General features: G+C 42.1%; 1 protein-coding gene across 2 annotated transcripts in view; it reads right to left on the reverse strand.

The window, feature by feature from the left end:
- CTNND2 (catenin delta 2) overlaps positions 1-27,722 on the reverse strand; it is a 1,103,557-nt gene that overhangs the window by 108,028 nt on the left and 967,807 nt on the right. For both annotated transcript variants that reach the window (XM_040262515.1, XM_040262516.1), the window contains 3 exons: positions 21,546-21,719; positions 9,633-9,707; positions 8,452-8,602 (listed from right to left, as the gene is read on the reverse strand). In XM_040262515.1, the coding sequence (XP_040118449.1) occupies positions 8,452-8,602; positions 9,633-9,707; positions 21,546-21,719 (400 nt within the window). The remainder of the gene's footprint in view (positions 1-8,451; positions 8,603-9,632; positions 9,708-21,545; positions 21,720-27,722) is intronic.

Raw genomic sequence — 27,722 nt, forward strand, 5'->3', positions numbered from 1 at the left:
AAGAAAAAAAGCTAGGAAGGGAATGCCCTCCCTGGAATGAATGAAAGGGATGATCAGACAGCCTTGAGGCAGGAGGGAAATAGCGGTAGATTTGAGGCTTCCATAATACTTAATTCCTGGGCAAGAAACTCCCTTTACTTTGTTCATGATTTCGTGAGAGTGGGAAAGTGTGTGATGTGCACTGCTACATGACCCTGGGGATTTGGGGGTCCCTTCTCCTCCGTCTCTCTTGGGGGACAGCAGTGTTTGGGAGCCAGCAGACTTCCCTGGGAAATAGCCCTTCCTGATGCCAGCAAGAGTCGGAGTCTGGCTCTCCCTTTGAGGCTGGATCGGGTTGAGAAGGTGTTGGATAGAAGAAGCTCGGAAAGGTGAAGAGATGGTTGGCCCGATGTCAAGAATAGGTCAGATCATATGATTGTATGGAGGCGTAATTCAAATTATTTAATTTATCTTTGATTCCAAATGTGGTGACCCAATCTCCAGATGATGACAGAGCACAGGGAAGGGATTGTGCAGGGCAGAGAGGACGTGACTAGAGGACTGAGATGAGCTGGGGAAGGAAGGGCCAGGTTCACACAGCAGCGAAGGTCCCTCTCTTCAGTCCAGGGAGGGGAGCGAGGCAGCCAGGAAGATACTCCCAGCGTTCCAGCCTGGCTCGCCTGCCTGAAAGGGTGGCAGGAAGCCATCTCCCAGGGAAGCGAAGGGAGGGTGCCCTGTGAGCTCTGCCAATACCACCCGCAGGGGTGTAGCGGTTCTTCCAACCTTTAGGAACTGTCAGGGCACACGCAGAAAGCATTGCCCACCCAACCCAAGCCTCTTCCAAAGTGGCAACAGAATAAGTTTGACTCGAGTCCAGGATTTCTGGCAGCATCTGACCATCTTTCTTTCCTCTCTTCCTTGGATGCTGTGAAAAGAGCATCCTCTTCCCTGCCCTCTCTCTACGTGGGATTCCCCAAACCTCCTCTAGATCTGCTCTCCAGAATAAATAATCCACTTTATTCACCAGAGAATTAGTTTAGCAAATATGTACTGAGCACAACAAAGGGCTGGGCGTGGAAGAACATGGAAATAAATATGGTGCCTGACTCCTGTTTATTATCTCGCTGGGAGGAGATGCGATGCAGAAAACGAGAAAGACAGCACAAAAATAAATTATAAAATGGAAATCTGCTTCCCCGGTGCCTCTGCTGTTGTCCAGTTGCTCAGTCATGCCCGACTCTTTGCGACCCCATGGACTGCAGCACGCCAGGCTTCCCTGTCCTTCACCATCTTCCGAAGCTTGCACAAACTCATGTCCATTGAGTCGCTGATGCCATCCAACCATCCTTGGTCACCCCCTATTTCTCCTGCCCTCAAAGATAAATGAAAAGATTTTCTTAATCAAGTAGGTGCCATCTACCTCTGTTCTGTGTTCAAGGAGCAGTGTTCATTGGGGCTCTGAGTGATGACTAGGGTTGTGTGTGGGGGGGAAGGTGGGTAAATGCACAGAGATGAAAGCACAGGCGAGGGAAGGGAACTGCTCAGGTAAAGCTTTATGAGCAGGGACAACGGTAGGAAGGCTGGTCTGGATGAAGAATTCATCAGAAAGAGTGGTTAGAGATAAGAGGCAGTTGGTGCTACCACCCTGGTATCTTTCCTATCTAGTGTTCATATGTGAAAAGCTTTTCATGTTGTTAGAGTTTTGCTTGTTGGCTTGATGGCAGAAGAAGCACCTGCCGTCTTCATCAGGAACTGTCAACATGCTGAAATGGATGGCATTTTGGTAAATGTGCTAGAGCAGGACAGTACTGTTTTGTTCTTTTCGCCGAAGCTAATTATCACCATGAAAAAGAAACCCTTTCTGAATGATGAAATGACGCTTTACACAGGAGGATAATGAACATTTTGCAAGGCTGCAAAGAAGTGGATGGATGTGCAGTCACCTGGACCACAGCACTACATCATTCAGAAGAACACGAAGATCTCCCCGTAGCCTACTTATCTCTCATGGCAGAGACACCCACAGAGCCATGGGCGCAGCCTGCATGGGAAGACAGGGAGAGGCAGAAGATGTGATGCTCTTTCTAGACTACCTTTTTTAAAAAAAGAATTGTTTAGAAGAAACCCAATAGGAAATAAAAAATACCTGGAGACAAATGAAAATGAAAGCACAAAAATCCAAAACCCATGGGATGCAGCAAAAGCAGTTCTAAGAGGGAAGTTGATAGTAATACTATCCTACTTTAGGAAATCAGAAAAATCACAAATAAACAACCTAATCTTACACATAAAGCAACTACAGAAAGAAGAAATAAAACACAAAGCTAGCAGAAGAAATCACAAAGATCAGAGCAGAAATAAATGGCATGGAGACGAAGAAAACAATAGAAGAGATCGATGAAACTAAAAGCTGATCTTTGAAAAGATAAAATTGATAAACCTTCAGCCAGATTCATCAAGAAAAAAAAAAGAGAGGACTCAAATCAATAAAATTACAAGTGAAAAAGAAGTTAAAATGGACATCACAGAAATACAAAGGATCATAAGAGATTATTTACTGTAAGCGTCCCTTGGACAGCAAGGAGATCAAACCAATCAATCCTAAAGGAAATCAACTCTGAATATTCATTGGAAGGACAAATATTGAAGTTGAAGCTCCAATACTTGGGCTACCTGAAGCAAAGAGCCAACCCACTGGAAAAGACCCTGATACTGGGAAAGACTGAGGGCAGGAGGAGAAGGGGGTGGCACAGGATGAGATGGTTGGATGCCATCATCGACTCAGTGGACAGGATACTGAACCAACTCCAGGACACAGTGAAGGACAGGGAAGCCTGGCATGGTGCAGTCCACGGAGTCACAAAGAGTCAGACACGACTTAGGGACTGAAAGACAACAACTATATGCCAATAAAATGAACAACTTGGAAGAAACGGACAAATTCTAGAAAGGTACAATCTACAAATTCTAAAATTCTAAAAATGTACAATCTCCTAAAATTGAACCAGGAAGAAACAGAAAATATGAACAGACCATCACAAGTGCTGAAATTGAATCTGCGATTTAAAAATTCCCAACAAACAAAAGCCCAGGACCAGATGGTTTCACAGGCAAATTCTATCAACCATTTAGAGAAGAGCTGACATCTATCCTTCTCAAAATCTTCTGAAGAATGGCAGAGAAAAGAATACTTTCAAAGTCATTCTACGAGGCCACCATCACTCAGATACCAAAACCAAAAATACCACAAAAAAGGAAAATTATAGACCAATATCACTCATGAACATAGATGCAAAAATCCTCAGCAAAATATTAGCAAACAGAATCTGACAATACATTAAAAGGATCATACACCACGATCAAATGGAATTTATTCTATCAGATCCTCATTAGAGCTTATGGGGTGGGGTAATTATTGTTCAATAGTTTATTTGAACTTTTTCGTATCATGGAGTCCAAGGAAGATGAACCATTCCTTATTCAGAGTTATAGTAGCTGTCCCTCCCTCCACCCTTAATTAAAAGAACAATCTAAGAAGAGATGTAATTCAAACTGGACCCCTGTGATGGAAACAACTGGATTTCTTCTGAAATTATGAGTGGCTGTATACATCTAGTAAACTTTAGTAGGATAATGAACTGATTTGGGGATGATTTTCTTTATTAATATAAATATTTTTGTTTAGTTTTTTTTTTTTTTCTTACTTTAAGTTTTGCTGATTTGCAGTTCACTATAACATCTTGGCCAGACAGGAAGAAATCATGAATAATTCAGTGATTCATTCAGCAAATACTGTTGAATCCCTGGTATGGGTCAGCTGTTGTTCTAGGCACACGATCTACATCAGTAAACACAAAAGATGGAACCTCCCCCTCTCAGTAGGGTAACATTCCAGTGCAGGGAGACGGCCAAGAAACAAGATAAATAAATCATACGTTCCATGTCAGAGGGTGATTAGTGCTATGAAGATCGAGAAAGCAGTAAAAGGGGGTAGGATTTGAAGAAGAGGCACCAGAAAAGGTTGTCTTGGGAAAGTAACACTTGAGTAAAGACCTGAGGGATTGAGGAATAACCGCATGGACATCTGAAGGAAGCGGAGATGGGGTGCAGGGAGCCGCATGTTCAAGGGCCCTGAGGCAGGCTTGTGGCTTAGGTCACGAAGGAACCACAGTGAAGCAGCAGCCAGTGAGAGAGGAGGTGGGGCTGGGGAGGGAACAGAGCTGGATCGCACAGAGCCGCGCCTGCCTGACAGGACCTTACCTTCACACTGAGAGAAACGAGGAGCTGATGCAGGGTTTTATTTTTTATTTTTTTATTTTTTATTTTTGATGCAGGGTTTTAAAAGGAGAAAAGACACGCGGTCAGGTTTCGACAGGACCACTCTGGCTGCTCCTTTGAGAGTAGGTGGTGGCACTGGGGTGGGGGGCAAGGAGATCTGGAAAGTGGCCATGGTAATGACCGAGGTGAGAGAGGATGAGATTTGGTGGGCATGGGGGAGAGACAAGGCGATGAGGATGAGGAGTGTCAGGTTCTGGGAAAATTCAGAAGGAAGCCAGACCTGCCGATGGATTGGGTATGAGAGCGCAGAATCAAAGGACCAGTGCAAGCACAGGTCACCGCGGGGAAGCCTGTGGAAGGACTGGGCTTGGGAGAGAAAACAAGGAACTCAGGTCTGGGGATGTTGTATTTGAGATGCCTGTCAGACCTCCCGTGCGCGTGGTGGGCAGACTATTGCAGGCAGAGATGTGAGATTCATGCCAGAGGCATCTACCTGCAAGTTTTCAGACTATCTTTAATACCAGGTCCCCAAAGCTTGGGGCTTCCCAGGTGGCACAGGTGGTAAAGAACCCACCTGCCAAAGCAGGTAGATGTAAGAGATGCAGGTTTGATCCCTGGGTCAGGAAGAGGCTTTGGAGGAGGGCATGGCAATCCGCTCGAGAATTCTTGCCTGGAGAGCCCCATGGACAGAGGAGCCTGGCGAGGTACAGTCCATGGCGTCACGAAGAGTCAGACATGACTAAAGCATTAGCATACATACACACCCCCAAATTTTGATTAAGTTGATAGAGAAAAGTCCAAGTTCAATTTTGTTTTTGTTCTTGGTTCAAAGTCACTGCAGCTTTCTTTTCAATAGATAAAGTTCTGTATAGCATTGTCTCATAAAAACCCATTACTTTGATACAATATTTAAAGCAAAAGAGTTAGCAAAGGTCACATTTCCTTTCTCCCAGATGGAAGAGAATAGTGTGCTCTTTCGTTCAATTCTGCTTTTCTTACTCAAGGAGAAAAGATATTGATTCCTTAAAGCCTATGACTGAGATATTTTCACTCCTATTTTTAAACGGCTGGCTCCCTTTCCTGTCTGGTGACATTTGATAGTAGAGGCTTAATTTAACATGGGCAATATGGACTTCCAAATGTTCCTGCCTCAGAGACAGTTCTAGATAACTGACTTCCTGGAGAGAAGAGACGCCTTGAAGCTAGAAAATCAATCAATAGTTCCCTACTTTGTTATATTTTAATCCACCAAAAGAAATAAAACACACAAATCACAACACCTAGTAGCTCCTATCCAAGTAGCAGAGTGATTAGCTATTGATTTTTCCTCCATGGTACAGAGGAGCGCTGGGATTTGATTGGAAGCCACTGCTCTCTCCTGTCTGAAACAAACAAGTAAGGAAAAGGAAAGCAAATACACAGAGGCCTAACAGTGTAGTTTAAACATGTAACATCTACCACCCACATTTAAATTCAAACTAAGTATAAATATCAAGTTGTGAGCTTATTGCATGCCTGATGATGCACTGCAAGCATAACAAATAACTGCATTTATTAGACAGAGATTTGAAATCTGGTCCCTGTGAGTGAATAAGTGGCTTAGAGACCCGCTTCCCTGCTGGCCCAGTCGGTAAAGAATCTGCCTACAATGCAGGAGACCAGGTTTGATCCTTGGGTCAGGAGGGTCCCCTGGAGAACAAAATAGCAACCCACTCCAGTATTCTTGCCTAGGAAATCTCATGGACAGAGGAGCCTGGCGGGCGACAGCCCACGGGGTCACAAAAGAGTCGGACATGACTTAGCCACTAAATCAAAGTGAAGTGAGTGAAGTCGCTCAGTCGTGTCCGACTCTTCGTGACCCCATGGACTGCAGCCTACCAGGCTCCTCCGTCCATGGGATTGTCCAGGCAAGAGAACTGGAGTGGGTTGCCATTGCCTTCTCCCAAACCAAGAGAGACCTGCAAACACTTGATGTTTATTGGAGGATATGATGGGTATTGTGGGGTGGAAAGTGGCTGGTTCCCAGATCACCAAGAGCCTAGTACGTCACTCTCAGGAATCTGGATAGAGGAAATAGACCACTGTCTCTATGCATAATCTGTGTATGAAATTTGAACCCATGCCTGGTATTCCAACTGCCCCAGGAATGCAGTCGTCCCTCTTCACTCACTCTCACCTGCTTCCCCCAGACCCCCTGAGGGCGCATAACCAGAACCTTTGCCACGATGCATGGTCTAGCTCCCTGCTGTCTGATCCCCGCTGATACCTATTACCTGCGTTCAGACTTGCCAGGCTTCATGCTGTATTGATCAACCACCCTACCGGAGTCATCTCTTTCACCCCAGGAGGTCAGTGGTCTATGGGGAGGTCATGTCTCTCCCTGGGCAGATCCTGGTCGTTCATCAGTTCTCCAGGCATCAATCAGCCTTGGCCTGAGCATCCTCCCAATTACAGGAGGGGGGATCTAGAGCATCTCTTCAACCTGGACAACCTGGACTCCCATCACCCACTATGCACCAGGCACACCAGGCCCCCAGAGACCTTGAACCCACCATCAGCCTGCTCCCAGATCCCCTTCTGGAGGGTTGTCTGCAGAGGCCGCTCCTCCAGCTTAGATAGTCTTCCCCTGAAAGAACCACTGGGCCCCACCTCATTGGCTTCAAGTCTTTGCTCAAATGTTAGCTTTGCAACAGCTGTCACCTTGACTTTGACCTCTCAAACCCACGATCTCTGATGTTAAATGAAAGAAGCCGGATACAAAAGCTCATATCTTACATGATTCCATTTACATGAAATATCCAGAATAAGAAAATCCACAGAAACAAAAAGCAGACTGCTGGCTGCCAGAGGATGGGAGGAGGGGTAAATAGGGAGTGACTACTTAATGGGTACAGAGTCTGGGGGCTTCCCAGTGGTGCTAGTGGGAAAGAACCCACCTGCCAATGTAGAAAACAAAAGAGACACAAGTTCAATCTTGGAACTCTAAGAAGATCCCCTGGAGGAGGGCATGACAACCTACTCCAGAATTCTTGCCTGGAGAATCCCATGGATAGAGGAGCCTGGTGGGCTACAAGTCCATAAGGTTGCAAAGAGTTGGACACGACTGAAGTGACTTAGCATGCACAGGGTTTTCTTCAGGGTCACAAAAATGTTTTGGAACTTGACGCAGGTGGTACAACACTGTATAAATACTAAATGCCATCCGAAAGGTACATTTTAAAGTGATTAATTTTATGTTATGTAAATTTCACTTCAATTTAAAAAGATTGCAACCTCACCAGTGACAGTGTGCCTGACTCAGCACCACTTTCCCCCACAGAACATTTCAACCATACTGTGGGATTCCTGTGTGTCTTTTGTTGGTCGCCCCTGTCCAGAATGTAAACTCCACAAGGGCAATGCCTTCCCTCTGTTTTGATATCATCTCTAGGCCTAGAGGGCTGTAGCGCAGCAGTAAAGAATCCGCCTACAATGCAGGAGACCCGGGTTCCATTCCTGGGTTGGGAAGATCCCCTGGAGGAGGGAATGGCAACCCACTCCAGTATTCTTGCCTGGAGAATCCCATGGACAGAGGAGCCTGTCTACAGGCGACAGTCCACAGGGTCACAAAGAGCTGGACACGATTGAACACTCACGAATGCTAGGCACGAACAGGCCCGGAACAAAGTAGGTCACGGTCAAACATTTGTTGAATTGATAGACTTATGGATGATTTCTTTAATGCTTCATTAATGAAAGATCCTCCCTTTCCTGAATACTAAACTAAAGGGAGATGATTCTTGAAAAATAGGACTGGAGAGCCTATCTGGCCTAATGCAAAAATAAATTTTAACACAGAGAGGAGAAGAGCCCCGCATCCTATTAGAATTCCAGTTCACAACGTGGAAAGCAAACAAACAGCCTGGCAAGGATTTAGAGGATCAGGACAACGGTATCCAGTGCTCAGCACTGTGGTCGTTTTTAATTTGCAAGGATTAGGAATGTCAACAAGCTTCGTGTTTTCCTCTAAATTCTAAAAGATAAATTAGCGCATTGATTTCGCTAGAAGGAGAGCTGGAAAAACAAGGTCTCTAACACATGCTCTGTTTCTGCACGCGCATATATGTTCTGCATGTGGGTTCAAACACAGGAAATGCATTATACTTCGATTTAAAAGAAAAAAAGTAGAGACACGGTGAATCGGAGGGGACGTACCAATGAGCTCCTTATTCCTGACGTCCAAGGCCATGTTTCGGAGCGCGGTGGCCACTGCGCACACCACACGGTCATTGTCGATCCGCAGCAGCTCCACGAGGATGGGCAGGCCTTTCTCTTTCCGGACAGCAGCTCGGATATATACCGACCACTGCAAATGAGCGGAGGCCAAGGCGTTAGGAGCTGGGGTGGGTGGAAGCCCTCCAAGCAAACAGCGCCTGTGGGTGTTCAGACTGTCATCCACAGGCGCCAAAAATGTTGAACTATCAAGACCTCCTTGTAGAATAGGTTGAGCATGTTACACAGGTATTTAAAGGTTTTAACTTTATTTTTGCCTCCAACATAGGATAGAGGGTTCAGGGTTAATCCGTTCATCACACTTCATTTCTCTGGTGCCAGCTTTCTCAGTCCAAGAGTTAAGAAAGACATTTGTGTGGTGTCTTTATACCTGATACTTTAAGATATGGAGGTTTGGGACAGGAAGGGCTGGTTATTGACATGAAGAGGAAAAGAAATCCTGGAAAAAGTAGAAAATGATACATGGTTGCACACAGGTGATTTAAAAAAAAACAACAAAGAAACTTGAATTTGGAAGTGGGGCAGAGATCTTACAGAAATTACTGTCAATTAAGTTGTTTGCGGAATAATTAGGAGGAAATAAATCGGAAAACAGTATGGCCGAGGAGAGGTACATATGACATCAAAGTGTGAAAATTATAAAATTAAAAAAATTAAAATATATCATATCCAGGGCCGTAATTCAATGTCTAATTTATAAGGTAAGCATGCAATTTGTTTTGAGTTAGTGGTGGTTAGCCTTAGTAGAACACATCTAAGGCTTTTTATGGAAATGTATTTGTCATATCAGGACAATAAAGCATTCAGATTCATTGAACCAAACACAGGTAGGCTCAGGTTTTCTAGACATTCGAGTATACACACTTTATACTCCTGTACCGTGTTCCAGAGAAGAGCGTGTGCCACAAAAATCAACCAGTATAAGGGATTAATCGGTTGCAACTTCATTTATGAGCTAAGAAAATGAAATTCATAACACGAGGTTCTGGATTCTGTGGCAGAGTCCTCCTGGGGACCACCGAAGGTGGACAGAGTCCCCACCCTCCCCGCCGGGCCCCGCCCCCTTTCCCCGTGGGGACAGGCACCCCAGAGCTGGCTCTCACCTGTGGCAGGCAGGGAGCCCCCTCTGGCAGTGAACGTAGGGCATATGCCATGCCTGCCACATCCTCAGCCCAGCCCTGCATGAAATATGAGATTAAAAAAACACACAACTTCATCCTGTCCTACGTTAGAGAAGTCACATTCACATAGTTTCTTATCCCCATCAACTTGGACCGTTCACTTTCTCCTGACCCTACACTGTGGTTCAGACTCTAGGAGGTGTGAGGGGGTAGGGGAGCAGAGGGAATACACGACAGCACCTCTTGACTGCAATTAACTATTTCATAGCCCCAATCTCAGGAAGCAAAGGAATGGATGGTCAGAAAGTCATAGACATGGAAAAAAAAAAAATCTCAGGGTTTGGAAACCGCTTCTCAAAATTTAGCTGTCAGGATGGGATATCCCTCCCAAGGAAAGGAGCTTCATGAAGCCAGTTCAAACTCTCCATCATGTCCATGAGAAATTTCATTTGCATCCTGACATGCTGAGACATGATTTTCATCTGCCCCTCCACTATTGCTAAGCCTTCTGATTTCTGGGTCCAGGAGTAGACTAGACACCTGAGCTTCAGCAGCCCATTCACCGTTGGGTTCTTCCCTAAAACTAAGGAAAATGGAACTCAGAGCGTGGAGGCTATGTTCCCATATGGTAGGATGAACATCAGCAATGCTTTTAACGCTGGGGAGATATTCTGTGCCTTTTGGGAGACCAAAGTGGATATTTTTGGAACTCAGGCAGGCTGAACTCAGGTCCAAAGATGACCTCTTTCCCAGAACCACCTCATCCTAGACTCGAGATGCTGGCTTGTCCATTTGTGGTCTCTTCTAATCCCCAAACTCCTGGGAGAGTGACACTACTGTTCTTATTTTACAGATGAGGAGATCTAGACACAAAGATGTTAAATAACTGCCCACAGGTCTCCTGTGCCCCTTGATCCCGAGTCCTCTCCCTCTAACTCTGCTCTCCGTGATTCTGACTGTATTGCCTCCTCACCATCATCTCATTGTCTCACCTAAACCTCTGTGCTGAGACCTTCCCCTCCCTTCCGTTTTTCCCAATATTGACAGAGGAGAATCTGGCCATGTTTGAAACAAACCAGGAAAGGTCCCCTATAACTTGCTTTTTCCTCCTTAGAAGCCTAGTTTTTATATACCTTCCTGTTGGATGGAAAGATGGTTTGGTGTTTGTAAAATGATGAGGCCTTCAGCTTTACCGAGAACTGATTTGAGAGGAATACAAATGGCTATGGATGGCCAAAAACGTGCACGAGTTGTAGATATACTTTTCTGGTATGAGAAAATGGTACACAGTGATATGCTCTAAGTGAGAAGGGAAGACAAGAAAATGGGTTTGATCTTATGTGAGAGACACATAGAAAATAGCCTTTATTTTGAAACTTTCAGTTGTGTGTGTGTTTGTGTGGGTGTGGACAATCCCCAGTATTAGCTCAGCACGTGATGATTCACAGTCAATTATTAACAATTCATTCAAAAGATGTCACAAGCTTCTAACGTTTTCTTGACATCCAAGGATTTAGGATAGTGATGCTTTTTAGAAACACAATTATTTATTTAACTTTTGGCTGCATCGTGCGGTATGTGGGATCTTAGTTTCCTGATCAGGGATCGAACCTGCACCCCTTGAGTTGGAAGGCAGTCTTAACTGCTGGGCCCTGGGGGACATCCCAGAATAGTGATGCTTTTTAAGTAGCAGCTGAGCAGTCTTGGAGCAGGTCATGTATAACCCACATGTGAACCTTTGTGTAACCCAATAAGAAGGAATAAAGGGGTGCAAAGAGAGAAAGGCATGACGCAATATTTGGGAGATGGGGAATGTTTCCCAGGTGCACTGAACACAGAAGTGTGAGACTCATACAGAGTTTTTCCAAAAGAGAAGTGAGTTGCCTTGGGCAGCCCATGGGGTGTTAGTAAAGTATATGAGTTGCCAAGAGCTTTGTAAGTGAAACAAAAGTAGAAACATCACTGGCGTGAAAACAGATGAACAAGAAAGAAAAGGTTATGGTAATTCATTGTAACTGAGGTGGAGATCTTTGGACAGAACTTGATTTTTTTGCAAACAGAATGACAGCATCATGTACTGAGCCCATCAGTGAGGAGGGAAGGGACAAAGCAGGTGTGGCTTTAGGAACGGTCCATGAGCTGAAGAGAGGACGTGTGATGATTCAAAAGGAAAGAAGGAAGAAAAGGAAGAGGAGGGGAAGAATGAGAAAGAAGAGATGAAGGAGGAGGAGGAGGAGGGGAAGAGAAGAAGGGGGAGGAGAGGGAAGAGGAGAAAAAGGAGGCGGAGGAGAGGAGTTAGGGGAGGAGGAGGAGGAAGACTTGGTTCAGGAGAAAACATGGCCCAGGCTAAGGACCTGAGGCTGCAGAAGGATTAGTCGGCCAGTTGATTGGAATGCATTGGAATGGCAGGCACTGGACTATGACTACCTGGGTTAAGGAGAGGGTGTGCTCTCAAGGGAGCTCAACAGTGGGAAAGGCGGTTATGGGCTGGGAAAGCATCTTGGACCAGAGATAGTCCAATTACCAACAGCCCCATCCCAGCTGAGAACCCAACAGGACAAGGAGGCTTGTCCTGGGCAAGTCGGGAGAGAAACTATCCCAGACAGAAATGAATACTCGATCTCCATACCCTGCAGGGATATGCCAGTAAGAGCCCCAAGTTTAGTGCCAACCATAGAGGGCATGAGAAGATGAAGTCTGACAAATGTAGCTAAGTGGTAAGCCTGAAGGAGCTGAGAAATAGTTTGATTTGACTGAGTTTGCAAGAAGTGTTCGGATGAAGTGCCTCCCCCCTGCCCCCACCTTTTATCGCATCAGGCAAAACGAGGGCTCCAAGATGACTTTCAAAAGAGAACATTTCCGGCTGCGAATCTGCAGTCTTTTTCTGCTTCCTGCTTAGTAGATAATTGTCCTAAGAGTAGCATTGGATGACCATATCTTCATGACACCTTAAAGATGGCAGAAGAGCTGTCAGCCAGGGGGAAATAATTCAAAGAGAGGAGCTTCCCTCCTCACATACCTTCCTTTACCTGTTACATCAGAGAAAGTAGCTTTTACCTCCTATCTTGTTTGAGCCCATGTGTATTTGGGGGGGGGGTCTCTTTGTTTTAGCAGCAGCTGGAATTCTTCTAAATAATGAGATGTGCTAGTGTATTTAAAATGAATTCTAACCATTGAATTCTAGCCCTAGGTTTTAACTAGTGCTCTTGGAAGTGTGCATGCTCATTCTTGACTTGTTCCTTGTAAAAATGACCCCCGGGATGCTCTTGTACCTTGTGTGTATACCCCCTTGTGTGTACACACCGCCTTGTGTGTATACACCCCCTTGTGTGTACACACCGCCTTGTGTGTACACACCGCCTTGTGTGTACACACCCCCTTGTGTGTGCACACCCCCTTGTGTGTACACCCCCTTGTGTGTACACACCCCCTTGTGTGTACATACTCCCTTGTGTATATACTCCTATTATGGTACCTCTCATGTATGTTTTTGGACTTTCTGTTTATATGTTTACTATTCTGAAAGGTACCTGAGGGAATTACCAAGTCACATTCATCTCTTTATGTCAATTGTCTTCTAATTTCTGGCTCAGAGATGGAAATTAAAAATGTTTAAATGGTAAAAGAAAATGTCAGGTTGATTTCTAATACCAAGTGTGTGCTATTTAAGAACAGCATTTTCTCCACTGAAAGGAACTACATAAAAAGGACCAAGTGAAAGTCGTTCAGTCGTGTCCAACTCTTTTCGACCCCATGGACTATACAGTCCATGAAATTCTCCAGGACAGAATACTGGAGTAGGTAGCCTTTCCCTTCTCCAGGGGATCTTCCCAACCCAGGGATCGAAGCCAGGTCCCCCGCATTGCAGGCGGATTCTTCACCAGATAAGCCACAAGGGAAGCCCAAGAATACTGGAGTGGGTACCTTTCCCTTCTCCAGGGGATCTTCTCGACCGAGGAATTGAACCAGGGTCTCCTATATTGCAGGTAGATTCTTTACCAACTGAACTATCATGGAAGCTCCCAAAGGACCAAAGCAACTGCAATTATAGACAGGACCAGTAAGTTGAAGATTTTTCTGGAGGAGGAAATGGAAACCCACTCTAGTATTCTTGCCTGGAGAATTCCATGGACAGAGGAGTCTTGTGGGCTACAGTCCACGGGGTCGCAAAAAAGTCAGACATGGCTGAGTGACTGAGCACAGCACAGCAAGTTCTAACCACTTCTACAAAAGTGTAATCAGAGTTTGAAATGATCATACATCTCTTTGCAAGTCTCTCCTTAAGCCACACTCATCCTTAATTCTCTGTCTGGGGACAGAACTTTTGGTGTAGGGTTTAGGAATAGTTGCTTATCCCCAGGGCTGGAAGGACACAATACTGAGTTTCATGTCCTGGACCATCACAGCTCTGATGTCAGGATACTCCAACTGAAATTTCCATGTTAGAATTCCTCTGTGTCCTCACTGCTTGGGTAATTAACCATGGCAGCTCCCAGGCTAGCCCAGATCTTAAGCTGGGCTCAGGATTTCTTCTACAGATAGTTTTACAGCTGCACTAGGAATCCTTGGAATTTCCTATGGAGATTGGTTGTACCTGCGAGGTACCAAGCCCAAATCAACTTTATATGCGAATGGGCCCAACAGGTTTAAAGATGCTGCCGCAGTGTCTTCTCACTGGCATTACTGCTGGTGAAAAGTCAGCTGTCATCCTTATCTTTGTATGCAACATGTCTTTTCCTCTGGCTGCTTTTAAGATTTTCTCTTTATTACTGATTTTGAGCCATTTGATTATGAAGCATGTTGGTATAGTTTCTTCATGTTTCTTAGGCTTGGATTGGTGAGTTTGTGGTTTTCATTAAACTTGAAAAATATGGAATCATTTGGAAGATTTTTCAACCATCATTTCTTCAGTTGTTTTTTTTTTTTTCCTGTTTTCTTTCTCCTTTCTCTCACCTCTCCTGCTGCTGCTAAGTCGCTTCAGTTGTGTCCGACTCTGTGTGACCCCATAGACGGCAGCCCACCAGGCTCCCCTAGGGGAACTTTAATTGCATGTATAGTAGACCACTTGAGGCTCACGGATGATTGGTAGCTTTGTTTTTTTCTCTCATCATTTCATTTTGTATAGTTTCCAGGGCTATATTTAAATTCATTAATCTTTTCTTTAGCAATGTCTAACCTGCTCTTAATCCCATTTCATATGGGTTTTTTTTTCTTCCAATTCAGTTTATTTTCAACTCTAGAAGTTTTACTTGGGCTTTTCCTATATTTTCTACATTTCTAATGAACTTTTTGAACACATGGAGTAGAGTTATAATAACTGCTTATCTGATATTTTTAACATCTTGGTTGGTTTTGAACTGCTTTTGAATGATTGATTTTTCTCCTCATTATGAATCACATTTTCTTGTTTATTTTCAATTGGATGTCAGATATTCTTAATTTTAATGCATTGGATGATGGGTATTTTTGTATTCCTATAGGTATTTTTAAACTTTAGTCTAGGATGCAGTTAATTTACTTGCAAACTATTGATCCTTTGCATCTCACTTTTAAGATCTGACAGGGAAGACTAGAGCATATTTAGTCCAGGGCTAATTATACCTAATTACCGAGGCAAGACTCAGAGTGCTATGCTCAAGGATCCACGAATCACAAGGTTTTCCTGTATGGCTCTTGGGAACATACACTATATCCATTCCTGTGTAAGTGCCAAGTTTCATTTTTGTCTAATAATTTCAGGAATTTTTTTCTTCTGCCTTGGGCACTTCCCTCTCATGCATGCACTGACAGCTCTCTACTGAATATCTGAAGGGGATCCTCTGAAGATTTCTGGGATTCTTTCTAGGTGTGACTTTCTCTTCTTTGGTGTTGTCCTTAAGCTCTGGGCTTCCCTATGGCTCAGAAGGTAAAGAACCCGCCTGCAATGTGGGATACCTGGGTTCGATCCCTGGGTGGGGAAGATTCCCTGGAGAAGGGAATGGCTACCCACTCCGGTGTTCTTTCCTGGAGAATTCCAAGGACAAAGGAGCCTGGCAGGCTATCGTCCATGGGGCCACAAAGAGTGGGACACGACTGAATGACTTTGACTTTCACTATGACCTCTAGCCACCTTGGTCTCCCTAGATTCCCAGTTGTATCTCCTTAGCTCTGAGTGTCCGCCGAGCTTCTCCTGGGTTTTTAGTCTCTGTGCTACGGTCTGCAAATCCTCCTGACAGCGATCTGTCTCTCAGAGCTCTCTTTCTGCGCTGACTAATGCTCAGTGTCTTAACAGCCAGTGTTTCATGTATTTCTCTGCTTTGCTTCTGTTGCTGCTGTTATTGCTACTTAAAGGTACTTGGTACTCCATCTTGGCATTTTGGCTGGAAGGGAAAGTCCCCCAGCTTTAGCTGTTTCTACAATTTCTGAATGTAATTCTATCACTCAGCACTTTGCTATTCAGTGACACTGATGAAAGTAAGTCAGACTGTCCAAAAACAGGCTTACTCTCTAGTCAGTTTGGATGTGTGTGGCATTTATAACACAGTCCCTTACCATCAGGACTGCTTAGTGGGGTCCTAGGAGAAACCACGAGGTACTGTGTGGTTGGAACCAATGGCCTGGTTTTGATCTGACTCCTCCCCATCTCCTCCTGAGGCTGGATCATCCTTGTCCTGCCTCAGGCTGGTCATCATGTCCAAGTGAATGCATTGTGTCTAGGAGCCTGCTAACTAGGCAGAGTCCTCAGATAACCTCTGTTTATTCTGACCCAATTACTAACCCATGAGGCATGATGCCTCATGCCCCATTTTTTCATCATAATCTTTCACGACTCTGTTTCTTTGCATTTAAACCTTATGCTTTATACACCACTGTTAACTAGGACAACGATCTTTTTCTTAGATGTTAAGCCATGATATTTACTTTTATTCGTTACACTCTACTCGTTTAGCCTGGTTCATTTTTAATGATATACCAATTGCTAAGCCACACTAAATTCAATGCCCCTCTTAAGTTCCCTGTCCTTAGGAATAAGTCTCAAATTTCCCAATTGTCTTTATTTTTTTATTCATTTGGGCCACATGGCTTCTATTTCCTTCTCACTTAATCTATGTCACTATCATGTTACTTCATTAAGTATTAACAGATTAATATCCAAGTATCTCTTTATTTCCTCTAACTCTGAACATAAATGGGAAAATAATAGACTCTCTGAGAATAGTCACATTTTAGGGAGAAAGCTGAAAACACAAAGATATCTAAAATGTTTGATTTAAAAAGCAATAGAACAGATGTATTTTGACAGTTCTAATCCTGAGTTTCCATAGAGTTCAACTACGATAAAAATAAACCACAAATGGGAGCATTTATTCACATTTTGGAACTCTTCAAACTACTACATCCAACTGTTTTAATATTCTGTGACAAAATCGTTTTACTGTAAATGAGGAAAAGGTAACTGAAGTCCATGTTAGCTAAGAAAAACATTTCACTTTGCTTCTGCCATTATGTTTTTCTGATGCTCATAAACTAAGTAATGAGTGTTTTAAAGTTTAAAAAGTATGTGGGGCCATTATGAAGATCTAGTTTGCTAGTCAATTTGCCACAGAAGTGTGTGCTGCACATCTCCCCATAAAGAGAAGTTATTGTTTCAGATGATGAGGTCTATAAAAAGCTCTCTCCATGTAAAATTTGGGTGTTTTACCTTCACATTTCTGCTTTTGTTTGGATCATAAAAGTTAAGGACACTTAAAGAACACCACTAAATTTCAACAGTTGCTGTAAAATACACATTCCTAGAACCCTAGGTTTAGACGGTAATGCTGTCTTCATGAAAGCTGATGCTGTTTGTGCGTCCTCAGTCAATCTTTTAATTGCTCAAGTTTGTTTGGTTTTGGTATAAGCTATTCTCATCTTTAAAAAGTAATAACTATTTATCAGTGTTGGCTTAATGACAATCTTCTCAAATCACTCCTATAGCTTATCTATCTTCCCTTCCCACCATTTAACATGGTGCCTTACTAAATTATACAAAGAATGATGATAATGTGATACTGACCTTTATGCATGCTTGTGTATTTGTATTTTTATAAGAAAATTCTTATACAAGTACATACATTTATAACTATACACAAATATTCCCTAAAGGCCCTTTGCCTTGAACCAAGGATTATCTCCTTTGTCTAAAGCCATCAGGAAGGCCAGTGCTCTGTAAAGCAAGGATGACACCTGAGAGTCAAAATTCTACTTTAACTATTGGAATAAAAGTCTTTCCAAAATGCTTTGTCTTCTAAAATTATTAGTAATCATTTAACGTTTTCTTGATGACAGTCAACATTATAACCATCAGTGATTAGAATAAATGAAATAGCCAAAACACTGAATGGCCTCTGACATTATTTTCTTTCTTGCATCCTTATATTTACTTCTTCTAACTCTCCTATCTTTTCACTTTGCCATCAGGATATCTATTTGCTCTTCTTACCACAGATCTGTATGCCTGCTTACAAGAGTAACTCCTTGCATTTTTAAATTTGTTGCTTGAAATCTGATGAAGGCTGGGAAATCCAATGGTCATAGTTGTTAAGCTTTGTCTAAAATACAGAATGGCTCTTGTGATGTTGATTTTAGCTGTTGTAAACCATTCTGCCTCTTAGTAGTTTCTATTAATAATAAAAAATTACCAATTCAATGCATCTGGATATATGGGGATAAATTTTACACTGGTGATAACTAATGTTCAGGTTAATGCACTGAAAAGAGTCAGAAAGATGTTATTGCTAGAAAATTCTGAGAATTTTTATCAGACTTCTTCATTAATTCTCATTATATAACCCAAAGCAGGAGAGAATTTTTGAATATCAAAATACTATAAATCAGTATAAAATAGTATAAATTGTAAATTTATTGTTTTATTATTCCAAACACCTAAAGACCCAGGCATATCTCAGCAGCTCACCCAGCTGACCTGGTTATGTGAGACACAGAGCCTGTGTCTTTAATCGCCAAATTAAATACAAAGACCAATGCTTCCGGAATCATGGAACTGGGCAATAACACCAAAATATGCATCCTAAAAAACACTGATGAGTCTGAAAACTGAAAAGAAAACATTTCTCTCACAACTCCTATCAATTTTATATCCTATTGACTACATATTCCCAATTGAATCAAAGGACCAAAAAAAGAATTATAAATTGTGATCATCTGAATATGCGCCACTAACTGCTTAGTGACTGATAGATGTTTATAAATATAAAAGACTTCTATTCATAAGAAAGACATATAGACATAGACACTAGTTCAGTTAAATGTTTGTGTCTTAGCATTATTGCTCAGCCAAGCATAGGGCTTAGCAGTGGGGTACAAAGAAATAAATGGAACCTAGTTTCTGCTCTTAGAGGTCTTACAGACCAGATTCTCTTCTAGAGGACATCCTTAGTAACTTAACAAGGAATAATTGAATAACTGGAGATATTTATCTTTAAATATGATGTGGAGGTGTACAGTTCTTGGTACGTGACATGTCTTTTTTCTCTGGCTGCTTTTAAGGTTATCTCTTTATTTCTGATTTTGAGCAATCTGATTATAATGTACCTTGGTATAACTTTTTCATGCTTCTGGTAGTTTCTTGAGTTGCTTAGATGTGTTAGTCTGTGGTTTTCATCATATTTGGAACATTTTCAATCCTTATTTCTTCAAATAGTTTTCTCTTTCTCCTTTCTCTCTTGTCTTGTTTCAGACTCCATTAATACATATATATCAGGCCACTTGAAGCTCACTCACTGATGCACGCACTGTCCATTTTTTCCCTTTTTTTACTGTGTATTTCATTTTTTATAGTTTACAATCACTGTCTTTCAGTTCACTAAACTTTTCTTCTGCTATGTCTAATCTGCTATTGATTCCATTCCATGTATTTTTCATTTAAGATGCTACATTTCAACTCCAAAAGTTTTATTTGCATCTTTATACATTTTTCAGGTTTCTAATTCATTTTCTGAACACATGGGATACAGAGCTTAACTTTTGAAGCAAAGGTTGAAGTCTTACAATCAACATCTTCTAGCGCTCAAAGACATTTCTCCATTTTTAACTTGTTCTTATAAGAACCTAACTATTTGGCAAGTAAAAATAATAATTCATTAAAAAAATGAAAATATAGCGAACTTGCCATCATCTAGATGGCTTTGCATTTCAGATCAGACTCTGCTCCAGAGAGCATCCCTTCCCATCCCCTTTAATCCATCCTCCAAGGCCAGGGAGCTGGGTGGGGACTTGCAGCAACTTAGTGTTCTTGCGTGTTAAGTGACAACCTTTTGGCCTATGACATCCTGCATCTTTGAATCCAGCTTTGTGACTGAGCTACATGATGTCTGGGGAAGCCGCCCATGACTGGTTCTGCTTAAAGACAATGCACCTGGGACACATTTAGATGCTTTAACTTTCCCAGAGCCACAGAGCTTAGGAAAGTTTTGAACTGTGACTGGAGTCAAAGCCTCCTAACTTGAGATGAAAGTTAAGACTCAGGAAAAGTTCAAGGAACTGACTTCCATGACTGTCTCTTTCCTACCTCTGCAAGGCTATCCTCTGGCATTCTGCCTGGTAAGACTCTAATTTTGAAACTTTTCTTTGGATGAAAGCAAAGGACAAATTCACTTCAATCACTGCTCTACCTGAATTCTTAAGGGACATTAAAGATGACTTAAGGGCAGAGAGGTAAAGGAATAATTACGCTCATTCCTAAAACTCTTAAGAGAAGAGGTGGGGCTGGCATGCATGAGTAAGTAGCCAGCTCCTGGGAAGTATCATCAGGGGCTGGGTCCCAGGAACTGCACCCCAAGAGCTGGAAGGTCACATCCAGGAAAGACAGTGCTGCAGCTGAGATTGTAGAAATGGAAAAGATGATGGCAGGGACAGAGAAGTGACAAGAGGCAGGTATTGGAAGATCTGATAAGAAGAGAAGGTATTATTGCAGGACAATACTGAAGCCAGTATGTGTGGTACCCACGGTACTGAGCTTCTGAGAGTGATCTAGAGCTATGTGTCTATATCAATATTGTTTTGAAGAAAAAATGAATGGTAAGGAAAGGAGTGATGTATGACTATTCCAAAACTCCAAGCATTGATATTAAATGAATGGAAAATGGAAGGCTGAGGTTTAAACTCCTTCTCTTGATATTTTCCCCATATTCCCTCATTCTTCTAAGAGGTTAACACTCTTTTATGCAAAAAGGCAGTTTAGCTCATGGAACTAGCAGTGACCAAACTCAAGAATTCTTGGTTATCATGAATCCCTCCTTTCTACCCAAAAGGAAGGTCATGAAAACTTTCTGTGAGAACCCATCAGGAAGGCTGTGTGTTTATAAAAATCCAGAGAAAAAGACCCTTCTAGTATCTTTCCCAACCATACAATCGCTTTAATTTAACATTTTGCCAAAGATAACTAGTAACACTATTCTTCCCTGTAATCCCATAATTTAAAAATGCAAGTGGTTCTTTTCCTTTGGGCACGAGACCAGCTACGATATTACAGGATTCACAGGGGTTTTTATATGAGATGTTTGGGTATCAGCTCTGTCAGTGGCAGTGCTTTGAAAAGCCTTGACATGCTCCCAGTCACCTCTGAAAATAAAGGAACTCAGCTACACAGACAGAATGGAAAGCATATCACAGCATCTTCCATGACTATACTGACATCTATTCCTCTGTGTTTTGCAGGCATCTTCAAGGACCTCCTTAAGAAGACTTTTTCAAAGAAATATATTTCTAAGTCCAACAGTTCAATGGAACTCTTTTTTCTCTAACATCCTTAGAAAACTTGATTAGAATAGCACTTCTCAAAACTGGACTTCTCTTATTTTCAAAGAACCATCTCGTGTTCCAGATTTCTTTCTTATTGTAACAAACCAGTCATACCTTCCAGCTCCCTGCAGCCAAGTTCTGCAGGGCGCCCGCCGCCCCTTCCAGCGTGTCTGCATTGGAGCACTCAGAGAGCAGTGTGAGGTAGGGTTTGACTATGGATGGGTGCCACAGCATCTGGATCCCTTTTGGTGGTTCTGCACAGTCTGGAAGAGGTCCTACTCCATCCCACTGGCGGAAAAGAAATGAGAGAGCAAACATCTTTAACGTCGTCACACTTCCCAACATTGCCCTCTGCAAACATCCAAGACGAAATCCAAAGCAGGGTGTCATGACATTTGGAGAACTGCAGGCAGAATATGGCATCAGCAGTCCAAGGACCACCCAGAACGGGAGAGCCATTCCTGCCCACCGAGAGCTTCTGACGGAGGGTGGAGCAGGCGCACAGGTGAATGTAACTGGCAGTAGAACAGTTAAGTGCTCTGCGAACAGTTCTGGCAACCATTACAGGGAGGAAGGAGAAAAGGTATGCTAGCTTTGATTGGGCAGGATGGAGGAAGACTACAGATCAAGGCAGCAACCTTTACAGTAAGCTAAGCATATGGTAGGCATAGCATCATAGTGAGACTATCAAGTGTCCACTTCTTACGTGCAAGTGTTAACTGTGATGAATTTCTAAATCGCTTATAAAATACATATTTTGTATCATGCATCGAACCTGGACTGGCGATTTGTCTGTAAAGTAATTAACCTCCAATTAAAATAAATAAATTTATATTAAAAAAAGTAAAAACCACTGTAAACCAATAAATAAATAAATAAATGTCCAAGTAAAATGTGAAAAAAAATACATATTTTGTCACTGTATCTATGAGCATTAAACTAATGACAGAATGTACAAAAGAGAAAAGAATGTTATGGCTTATTAGATACTCTGCCATGAGCTATAGGCAAATTTTGATCTTATAGAAATTCTGATGTTTTGAACTGAGTCTGAGTTAAAATATGTAATTAAAAAATTAACTGCACATATATTTTAAGTTATGGATTATATGCAAAAGGCAAATGAATAGAGCCTTACAAATGACAGCTTTGAAGATCGTGTAGCAATTTGGATCAATGTTTACAATAGAAGTTAAATAAAGCAGGACACAGAGCTCTAAAGGGTTTGAGCTGGGTACCAAGTAAAATGCATCATTAAAAAATGTAAGGGTAATAAATGTTTATTTATAAAGTGTGTATATCTTTCATTTTTTTCTACATTTCTAATAGCCTGTTCTATTACTCTTATAATTTAAAAAATATTGAGTTCCAATAATGATTCTGATCTTTGATCACATTTAGCCTTTATCTTTCATTAAAAATAAAGGCAATGGTATAATGAAGGTAGAAACGAAGTAATATGTGTAGAAAAAATATTCTCATATTCATTTTTGAGAAAAGCCATAGCAAAACAGAAGGATTATTTTATAATACTGTGTCGGGAATATTAAGTTATTTATCTCCTTATTTGTATTTATTAATGATTGCTGAACATATAATCTAAATGACATATATACTAAGCTTTCTCACAGATATTTTATGTACATAAGTATATGTGCATGTGTGTCCATATACATGTATGTATATCAGTGAAGACAAAATTGTATTTCAGAATCTGTTAGTGCCTTCATTCTGAAATTTTACCTGGAAGAAAATATAGTTCATGTTGTATCCTTGTAACAAAAATAGAAGTGTTTATAGAAATAATAAAAGCTTTTTAACAGAAAATAAGAATTGCAAGAATCTCATCCCTTATTTTCCAAGAGAAAAATGAAAAAGCCATACCTTCTTTTTCTCTATTATGATACAGCTTAACTTAAGGCTAAAGAACAGAGATGAATGACATTCCATCAATGAGTGAGACATCCGATTAAAGGTCATTTTCAGTGAGAGTGTCACTCAATATCAACTTTAGAACAAGAACACTCAAAGTGGAGACCTTCCTGTTCTTTCAACTTAAGCCACTTCTAAACTGTCCAAAGAAGACTTTACACCTGTGCACAGCCTATCAATGAAACCAGTCCATCTCTTTTTAATACATAAGAAAAAAAAAAAAAGAAAGTGAACCAGACTTGTCACATTGCTCCTGGTTCATTATTTGAGGCTGGCTCACTGCACTGGATAGAAAGAGAGCAGCAGGCAAAAGGAAACAGTCCTTTCGCAAATTTGTTAACTTCGATGCTGAAGCAGGAGTGATGTTGGCTTCTCAAAAGAAACCAGCTGCGGGGACTGAATTTCTCTGCTACTGCAACAGGAAATGGAAAATTCTTTCTTTTTTTCATTTTTGTAGTGACCCAAGGACAAAAGAGCAGACAAAACCAAGGGGGTCTTGGAATGCAGGAATGGAAAAAACAGACCCTTTTCATCTTTCCCTCCCCCATGTTGTAATTATTAACGGATTTCAGGTCCTCCTGAGCAGTATAACCTGTCTCCCCTCCTACCCCATAGGGAGAAGGTATTTGTCTTACTCGTCCCCTCACCCAATATACGTGCCTCATCCAATCGGCAAATGACCCGCAAGACCCCCATCCCGCTCCTTGTACCCTGGTTATAAAAGTGGACTAAGGACCCCTGTTCAACCTTGGTTCTCCCTTGAGCTGGCCCGCTGTTCTAACAGCGTCTCCCACTCTAATAAACTTTATTTCCCTCTCATTCTGTCTCATGTTTGGAAATTCTTTTCCAACTAGTGCCTGGACCACAATTTTGTCATCTCCTTAAAACTCTGAAGCTATCATGTTCATATAAAGGTTTAGATTTCACATAAACATTCAACTCAACATGGATGAAATTTCCCTCTCTTGTAAGAGCCAACATAACAGAGGGCGGTATAGAGAAGCAATGTTTGCATGCTCATTACTACATGCGACAGACAAACTATAAAAAGTGCAAAAAAAAAAAAAAAGCTGTGTTATCATTTGCTGGGTTTCATCTGGTTCTTTTTTCCTAACTTCTGTGCAATAAAACAGGATAAATGGCTGAATCAGTGGACAGTCTTCCTCCATTCTGACATGTGATCTATGTAGATCTTAAATACCTTTCATTACAATCCTTTCTCAGAGGCTACAGAGAGAATCTGAAGGCAATAAAAGGAAAACTGATGTGAATACAGATAGCCTTTGACAGCAATGATAAGAGTTCAAAGGGGATTCTGTGCTATTTCAGAACGCTGATGACACCCTGGCACATCAATACAGAGGAAAAAGAACTATCTCAAAGCCAGGATATGCCGCCTTTATCTGGGTACTTTCCTCAAACTTCTATTGAGTTAATAGAGAAAGAAGTATCGATTGACTGTCCATTATAAAATAGATTTTGATCACCTATATAAGACTGGAAGTCTTCTTTAAGAGCTGTGCTAATACCTGATGTCATGTCGCCTAGCCAGTCAATACCCACAGGACTATAGGATCATGGTGACACCAGAATCAGACTGAAGTCATGAAACAATCCTGCAGTTGTACACTGTTAATGCCAACCTTCTCCTAGAGCAAAGATCCACAAAAAGTCAAGGGATATGCAACTCTTTTACCAAAATACTGGAAATACATCATTTATAAATTTAAATATAAGATGCATTTATCCTAAAATTTCTTCAAAACTGCCGTAAGGATTGAAGAAGGCAAACACTGGCTAAGTCTTTAACACAGCCAAAACACTGATCACCCAGCTATTTTAATCCTAAGAACACAGAACTAAAATTTATAAGTAAGCCTTATGCAAACTGTATTTGTTTTTTAACTCTTTGCTTTTAACTTTTAGCAGGGCATATTACCAAAGTTTTCCTAAGAACTTGACATATGAAAATAATATATGAAGAAACAAAATGCTGCCTGATCAGGAGGGAGAACTTTCTGTGTCCTGAACCCAAGGCACAACCAACAGAGAAGGTATTTCCAAGAAAACAACAGGGTTTTTGTTGATCATATTGGCTGCATCATTGCAAGTAGCGACATACAAACACACACTCACACACAAGGAAAGAGACTCTCAATAGACACGGAGTCTGCCAGTCCCTTGGGCCTCCAGCCTCCAGAACTGTGAGTAATAAACTTCTGCTTGTAAGCCATGTAGTCTAGGGCATTTTGTTACAGCAGCCTGAGCTGAGCAAGACCGTCCCACAGCAAGCAGTAAGACAATGCCGTCTCAGGGGTAGGAGGACCCTCCAGCAACACCATGGCTTTCCTGCCATGGAGCTTTCCTGAGGACAGGCTGGCAGTAAAGAAGGAGTGTGTGAGGCAGGATTATATTGAGTGTAGAAGACAGAAAAAACAGGCTGGTTTGCCATCCCAAGTAGTACCACATTCAATACCATATTATCAGAACTTTTTTTCAGTTATATGTGTATTTATCAGACTATTTTCCACTGTAAATTATTACAAGATATAGAACATAGTTCTCTGTTGTTCGGTTGGTAAGTCTGACTCTTTTGTAACCCCATAGACTGTAGCCCGCCAGCTCCTCTGTGCATGGGAATTCCCAGGCAAGAATACTGGAGTGAGTGGCCATTTCCTAACCCTAACCCTTAAATCTTCTCCAGGGAATCTTCTTGACCCAGGATCAAATCCACATCTTCTACATTGGCAGGTGGGTTTTTTATCACTGAAATACCAGGGAAACCCCACAGCTCTCTGTGCTATATAGTAAATCCTTATTATGCTTGTAATTTATATGTAGTAGTATAATATTCGGAGAAGGCAATGGCAATCCACTCCAGTACTCTTGCCTGGAAAATCCCATGGATGGAGCAGCCTGGTCGGCTGCGGTCCATGGGGTCACTAGGAGTCGGACACGACTGAGGGACTTCACTTTCACTTTTCACTTTCATGCATTGGAGAAGGAAATGGCAACCCACTCCAGTGTTCTTGCCTGGAGAATCCCAGGGACGGGGGAGCCTGGTGGGCTGCCATCTGTGGGGGCGCACAGAGTTGGGCATGACTGAAGAGACTCAGCAGCAGCAGCCGCAGCAGCAGCAGTGTAGTATTCTTGGCTGGAGAATCCCCATGGACAGAGAAGACCGGCAGGCCACAGGCCATGGGGTTGCAAAGAGCTGGACACGACTGGGCAACTCAGCACATCACAGTGTGCATCTGTTAATACCATATTCCTAATTTATCCCTCCTCCATTTCCCCTTTGGTAACCATAAGCTTGTCTTCTGTGTCTGTGAGTCTGTTTCTGTTTTGTAAATCAGTTCATTTCTACTATTTTTTAGATTCTATATGTAAGTGATAACATAGATTTGTCTTTCTCTGTCTGACTTACTTTACTTCGTATGATCATCTCCTGGTCCATCCATGTTTCTGTAAATGGCATTATTTTGTTCTTTTCCTTTGTACCAGTATTTTTCTTTACTAGCTTTAAATGAGTGACTGATATCAGTAAGATGAATCAGTGAAAAATTTATATCATTTAGTTTTAAAAATTGCCAGAATTGAAAATATGTATTATCTCTGAGAAGTAGTGCTCAAATATTTTTAAAAAGGAAGAGAATAAGATGCCCCCATATGAGATTCCAAGTGGCTGCTGAAATCTGTACATGATGCTTTTTGATGTAGTCATGGTCAGGGAAGAAGAGACAGACTGGCCGCTGATTGTAAGGAGTGTTGGCTGAGGAAGAAAAATACAGAGCTGTGGCAATGGGCTCAAGGTGTGATTTTTTTTAAAACCTTTCTTTAGAATGGCTTTTTAATACTTTTACTTCTCCTTAGGACTTAAATTCTATTGAAAAGATTTTTCTCAGGACTTCCCCGGTGGTCCAGTGGTTAAGAATCCACCTTTCAGTGCAAGGAACTCGAGTTTAATCCCTGGTCTGGGAACTGGTGGCTTCGCAGGTGTCGCAGTAGTAAAGAATCTGCCTGCCAGGGTAGGAGACGTAAGAGACTCGGGTTCGATCCCTGGGTCTGGAAGTTCCCCTGGAAGAGGGCATTGCAGCCCACTCCAGTATTCTTGTCTGGAGAATCCCATGGACAGAGGAGCCTGGTGGGCTACACAGTCCATGGGGTCACAAAGAGTCAGACATGACTAAAGCAACTTAGCACTCATGCAGGCACAGGGAATAAGGTCCCACATGCTGCGGGGCAACCAAGCCCACAAGCCATAACTACGGAGTCTGTAGCAACAACTAGAGAAGCCTGTGCCATGCAACCAAGACTTGATGCAGCCAAATAAATAAATACATATTAAAAAAGATTCCT

This window comes from Oryx dammah, unplaced genomic scaffold (genome assembly GCF_014754425.2).
Source record: "Oryx dammah isolate SB20612 unplaced genomic scaffold, SCBI_Odam_1.1 HiC_scaffold_20, whole genome shotgun sequence".
In the NCBI taxonomy this organism is placed as follows: domain Eukaryota; kingdom Metazoa; phylum Chordata; class Mammalia; order Artiodactyla; family Bovidae; genus Oryx; species Oryx dammah.